Source organism: Mauremys mutica, chromosome 8, assembly GCF_020497125.1.
Source record: "Mauremys mutica isolate MM-2020 ecotype Southern chromosome 8, ASM2049712v1, whole genome shotgun sequence".
NCBI lineage: Eukaryota > Metazoa > Chordata > Testudines > Geoemydidae > Mauremys > Mauremys mutica.
The window spans coordinates 109,216,885-109,222,884 of NC_059079.1; the positions used below are offsets into that span (position 1 = coordinate 109,216,885).

The 6,000-nt window shown below is 49.5% G+C and overlaps 1 protein-coding gene across 1 annotated transcript; it reads right to left on the reverse strand.

Moving 5' to 3' along the window:
* Positions 1-1,225: 1,225 nt before the first annotated feature.
* On the reverse strand, positions 1,226-5,316 carry LOC123375450 (ovomucoid-like). The gene is made up of 4 exons (XM_045026331.1): positions 5,223-5,316; positions 2,621-2,643; positions 1,647-1,762; positions 1,226-1,403 (listed from the first exon to the last, which is right to left on the reverse strand). The coding sequence occupies exons 1-4, from the start codon at positions 5,278-5,280 to the stop codon at positions 1,358-1,360; spliced, it is 243 nt and encodes an 80-aa protein (XP_044882266.1). The 5' UTR covers positions 5,281-5,316; the 3' UTR covers positions 1,226-1,357.
* Positions 5,317-6,000: the final 684 nt, after the last annotated feature.

Consider the following 6,000-nt stretch of genomic DNA (forward strand, 5'->3'; position numbering starts at 1 on the left):
CCCCAGGCTTCACCACGATGACAGGATTGGGATAAGGCTGATAAACAGGGCAGGGGGGATTTTGATTTGCCTGCTGGTGCTTGATCCCTTAGTCGTCACATTTCCCAGCTTGTCTCTGAAATCACAAGGGCAGAAACGCGCGTTTTTAAAGAAAAGCCGAGACTCCCCATGTCCCCTGGGTCCAGGAGCTGGGGCTTTCAGAGCAGCAACCATGGCGAGACTCATCGGGGGAATCACGGGGCACGGCAGGTCAGCCGGCTGGGAGTGGCTGCAAGGGTGAGGCCCATGTGGCAGGCAGCCCGAGGGCTGGGCCTGGCAGCCTGAGGGCCAGGCTGGGGAGCAGCCTGTGGCTGGCAAAGGAGAGGGCCATGGGGAGGGGACCAAAGGCCGGACCCCGGCTGGGGGACCTGCAGGCCCATGTGTGATGGTCTCTGGGATGCAGGGGGGTATTCCTGGCACTGGGCTGAGGAACCCCCCACATCCTGCTGTGTCAGACGGCCCTGAGGAGCTGGGCTGGGAACTTGGAGGTTAGCAGTGGTTTGTGGTAACTCTGAAGACCTTGTACCCAGGGTACAAGGTTGGCAGGTTGTTGGTCTGCTGCACAGGGGCATGAGGGCAGCATGGACCCTGGCCAGAGGGACTCCACAGTCCCCTGTGCATGATGGAGGAGACGGATGGATTGTGCAGCTCGTGGGTCTCTGGGGGGGGGCAAGGCTGGGAGGAATGTGGGGTGGTTGTGGGGGAAGGGCGCACCCCACAGTGTGGAGCGACATGGCCACACACACTGCAGGGCAAGGAGAAGGACAAGCCCTTTACGCCCTGACAAGTAGCCCTGTGACCTGTGTTTGGGTTATTGATCCTATATCCTCCCATCCCTTCGTGTTCTCCCAGGCAAAGGCCTTTAACTGGGGCTTCGCTCATGTTCTGGTCCATGGAGCACACTCAGGTCTGGAAGGGAGTCAGCTACAGGGAACGTGTCTGGGGTTTGTGTATCAATTTCTCTTGTAGGAAAAGCCATGGCAGGAGGTGATAGAATAATTGCCAATCTGTGGCACCCTTAATGCCTGTGACTGGCTACTGCACTTTGTGTTCTCCTTAACTCCGGTCTGTAAGCTGGGGAGAGCCCATGTGAGACACGGGAGAGCAGAGTCCCCCCATGGAAAGAGGAAAAAACCACAGAAGTAACAAATTCTGCTGAGTTTGCTTTATTGCACAGGCAGAGGGATAGTCAGCGACACTGTCAGGAGCCTTGGAAATGGAGGATGAGACGAGAACGTGGCTCCATGCGGGGATCTGCTGGTGGGAACTAGAAGCAAATGAGGTTCAGCTCCATATCAGCACTCGGCACCCCGAGGATTCAGCATTTTCCATTGTATGCAAAGCAAAGACTTCCAAGGTTTTCACTAGGGGAAAAAGAGAGAGACACAGAACTGAGGGCTGCAACCCATATGGACAACGAGGGCAAAGCTTCTGTCAAGGCCCCATTATGTCAAATAAGCAGAGCCCTTTTGCTGACCTTAAAAATTAAACTGAGGAAGTCGACCCAGCCTCTAGAAGATAAAGACAGATGGGTGCAGGCAGGGGCTCGAATTACATCACAGTTGTATTTTGTTTTTTATTAATGGGTCATTTATTCTCTTACTTACTAGACTGCTTTGCAAAAGACGCATTTGTTGCTGTATGTTTTCCCATCAGTGCCACAAACAGGCTTGTACTCCATGGTGCATATTTCTGGAGGCTTCTTGAACTCACTGCAGAAACCCTACGAAGAACATTAGTATTGCAATTAGTGTTAGTGTCTGCATTTCATGAGTGGCCTGATGCCAACTCCCCCCGCCAGGCTGGGCATTCTCTGAAAACAGCGGACCCTGGGAGCTCGCAGTACCTAATCCTGTCCCTTGTCTCCACTGACGTTCTGATTAACTGACTTTCCAATTCCCCTCTCGCTGCCAGGAGGAGCCGAGCCCGTCTCCTTGGTGTAAGAGACGTTTCTGAACCCACAGCATACGGTGTGTGAGTGAAGGGGCATCTCCACAGGCAGCTGATGCTCAAACATAAAACTCCTCATGCTCTTGTCACACCGTCACTACCTCTGTTCTGTCCCAGTTGCTCCCTGTGTCTCCCCCAGACCCATCACAGGCTGCCCCGTACAATAGCGTATGGAATCCATCACCCTGACCACATGGCTTATGGCTACTCAGCAGTGAGACACCCCTGGCTGGCTCAGGTCAGCTGACCTGGGCTCGGGCTGTGCAATTGCTGTGTAGACATCTGGGCTTGGGCTGGAGCCTGAGCTTTGTTACCCCACGAGCTGGGAGGGTCCCAGAGCCTGAACAGCTACACAGCCATTTTTAGCTCTGCAGCCCAAGCCCCCAAGCTAGAGTCAGCTGGTCCGGTCCAGCCATCCCAGGCCCTGGGTCTTTTGTTCCAGTGTAGATGTACCCAGGGGTTCTCAGCCCCAGAGATTCACTCTCCCCTGGCTAGGGTACAGGGTAGAGTCTGCTCCTGGTTTGAGTCATGAGTTCTAGCATGTGTCTAACCCAGACATCGTGGTATCTGTGATGCTACAAAGCAGAGACTGGGGAAATGACTATTAACGAACAGAGAGAGTTTGACTTACCTTACCAGCCTGGCCAGCAGCATCTGGAACAAAACCCAGACAGAAAAGACACAATGAAGGGAAATGCTGGAGTCAGTTAAGAACATTCATCCCCGTGTAGGACAATGCATGCAGCTTCCTCAGCAGCACAAGAAGTATTAGCAAGAAGTGTCATGCTTACAACAGTCCTGCCAATACATCCCAGAATGATGTTCTCTTTTTTTGCAGCAGTGTTACACTGTTGACTCCTATTTAGCTTGTGATCCACTACAACCCCCAGATCCCTTCCCGCAGTGCTCTTTCCTAGACAATCATTGCCCATTTTGTATGTGTGCAACTGATTGTTCCTTCCTAAGTGGAGCACTTTGCATTTGTCCTTATTGAATTTCATCCTATTTACTTCAGACCATTTCTCCAGTTTGTCCAGATCATTTTGAATTTTCATCCTATTCTCCAAGGCACTTGCAACCCCTGCCACCTTGGAATCATCCGCAAACTTTATAAGTCTTCTCTCTATGCCATTATTGAAATCATTGATGAAGATACTGAGCAGAACCAGACCCAGGACCAATCCCTGCGGCACCCCACTCAATTTGCCCCTTCCAGCATGACTGTGAACCACTGATAACTACTCTCTTAGAACAATTTTCCAACCAGTTATGAACCCACGTTATAGTAGCTCCATCTAGGTTGTATTTCCCTAGTTTGTTTATGAGAAGGTCATGCAAGACAGTATCAAAAGCCTTACTAAAGTCAAAATATACCACGTCTACCGCTTCCCCCCATCCACAAGGCTTGTTACCCTGTCACAGAAACCTATCAAAGCAGCAAAGAGTCTTGTGGACCTTATAGACTAACAGTCTATAAGGTGCCACAAGACTCTTTGCTGCTTTTACAGATCCAGACTAACACGGCTACCCCTCTGATACTAGAAACCTATCAGGTTGGTTTGACATGATTTGTTCTTGACAAATCCATGCTGACTGCTATTTATCACCTTATCATCTGCTAGGTGTTGGCAAATTGATTGCTTAATTATTTCCTTCATTATCTTTCCGGATACTAATGTTAAACTGACTGATCTGTAATTTCTCGGTTGTCTTAAGCCACCCATCATAAAACAACACCACATGTTGGTCTCATCTTCAGCTTTTGAAACGCAGGCCCCTGCCACTTCAGTCTAAGGACTCTTACCTGCTCTAATAATACCCTGATGTTCTTTCAAAGCTAAACCCAGTCAACAGAGGCCAAAAAATGTTCATTGACATCAGTGGAAGCAGGATTAGACCCAAAACTATTCACAACAAAAATGGTTAATGGCTTTGCTTTAAAAAGCCTGCTACGGAGTAGTGCATTTCAGCAGTATTTCATACCACAGCCACCTTTCTGCCATTCATTTGTCCTGTGCTGCTCTGGCGCTGGCCTCTGACACTGGACTCCACTTCAGGTGTCTTTGTTGTTCCCTGATCTCTCTTTAAATTTGAGGGATTTCCTGGCCCTGCTCATTAGTGACTCTATTGGGAAACATGTGATCTGGGTATTCAGCAGTCACACTGCAAAGACGCAGCCTAGCACAATATAGGTTGCACTGTGCCTCATTGCCTTTGGGAGCAGCCTGCTTTGTCACTTTCTGGTTTTTGGATTCTTGTACATTTGGGTTCTTGATTCTAAGATATAAATTCATATTACATTGCAAGCTTCCAGAAAGAGAAATTTATATTTTTATCAAACATTTGTTTGGATGCTGTGAACATAACACTGCACACTCCGCCATGTACCTCACCAAGGCTGTCTGGTTCATTCATTGACACTGTCTGAAAAATATCAAAAAAACTAAATGTTGTGTTTCAGCAGCTGTTTTGCAGGATCCATGACCTCACCAACAGCTATATATCCTAGGCAGCTATCTCCTATCTCTCTCCTTTATATGAGTGTGTCTTCAAAATTAAGTCATAGCGAAGAATTACATCAACAATTTCTCCAGTGTAATGAAATGTTTCATTCTGAACATCTGTCTCTGTATCCAGTTCACTAAGATATCAACCCCTCACGTGAAGATTATCTGAATTAATGAGATATGGATAACAAGGTCATCCAGAGTACAAAGTAGGGATTAAAAAAAAAAGTATTTGGAAAGGATCTAAACCCTCCTGTTTTCTACTTTGGCAATGCTGTACATCTTGTCATGCTAATTAAGTATCATTGAATTGAATTAATTCAGGGCATAAAGCAACTCCTCAGTAACAGAAGCTAAAAAGAAACTTTTCCTCCAGACAGACAGCTTTGCACAGCTTCTCTTTCAGTCAGAACCAAAGATGAGAAGAAATTCAAAAAGAAAGGGGATTCCATGGATGTTTGCTTTCTAGGGGCTGTGACTCTTTTGAGCTGCCTCGGTTTCTGGCAGAGTCAATGACATCCCAGCCCAGAGAGAACCCCGGGAACAGCCCTTCTGAGCTCTGGGAGGTTAGAGCTCCTGGAATCAGGGGGGTTAGAGCTCCTGGAATCAGCCTCTGTGGGGATGTGCGAACCCCTGTATAGATCAGAGTGAGGCTGGCCCCGACCTTTCAGGGGGGCAGAGGTATCAGAGGAGGGCTCAGCACAGGCTACAGCCAAAATGACTCACCTGAGTAGAAGCAGCAAAGTGCCAGAGCGAAGAGCAGAACGGCCCCTGTTATCTTCATGGCGGAGGTGTCTGTCTGGTCTGCACCGGGCTCTTGGTGCTCTGCTCCCTCAGTAAACCCCACAGACAGAGCCCCACTATATATAGGGTGTCAGAGATGTGACATCATCCAAAATAGTCACTCACAACTCCGGCAACCGGAAGCAAAGCTCTCAAGGGGAACGCCAAGCTGTGAACAATGTTTCCTCCTCAACAAGATTCCAGGATAAGTTGGAGGAGGTTACAAGTCACACCCTTGATTGGGTGAATAATGGAGTAGTTATGTGGGCTGAGTGCTCACCAGGGGGCACATGGGCACCCAAACCCGGATATTCCTGATACTCATGACTGCGAGTGCAGAACATATTGGTCATGCTGCACGTTAACGGCACTGACCCAACCAAGCACCTGATATTTACCATTTTATCAGCCTCTTTCCGCCAGTAGGTCCCAGCAGCAGGGGTGTGACCCAGTAAGACTCACCGGCACGGCGCCTCCTGCTGGTTGTCTTGGGAATTAGCTCTTCAGGCCCTGAGCACCCTCTTCCGGCTGATGTCTTGCCTGCCGCTGGCCCCCATATCCCTCCCAGATCCCGGTGCCCCTTGCCCAGGGGTTCTGCCCACCGCAGCAACCCACAATCTAGGTCTCCCCACCCAGGGGAACCCCCAACCCCATCCCCACCTTGCCTCAGTGGCTACTGCCAGCCTCCATTTAGCCCCCGCTGCCTGGGGCAGACGGCAGC

Coding starts and splice junctions, on each gene's coding strand:
- LOC123375450 (XM_045026331.1), bottom strand. CDS start 5,280: ATGAAGATAACAGGGGCCGTTCTGCTCTTCGCTCTGGCACTTTGCTGC. Junction 2,644..5,222: donor ACTTTGCTGCTTCTACTCAG/GTGAGTCATTTT, acceptor GTTTTGTTCCAG/ATGCTGCTGGCCAGGCTGGT. Junction 1,763..2,620: donor CTGCTGGCCAGGCTGGTAAG/GTAAGTCAAACT, acceptor TGTTCTTCGTAG/GGTTTCTGCAGTGAGTTCAA.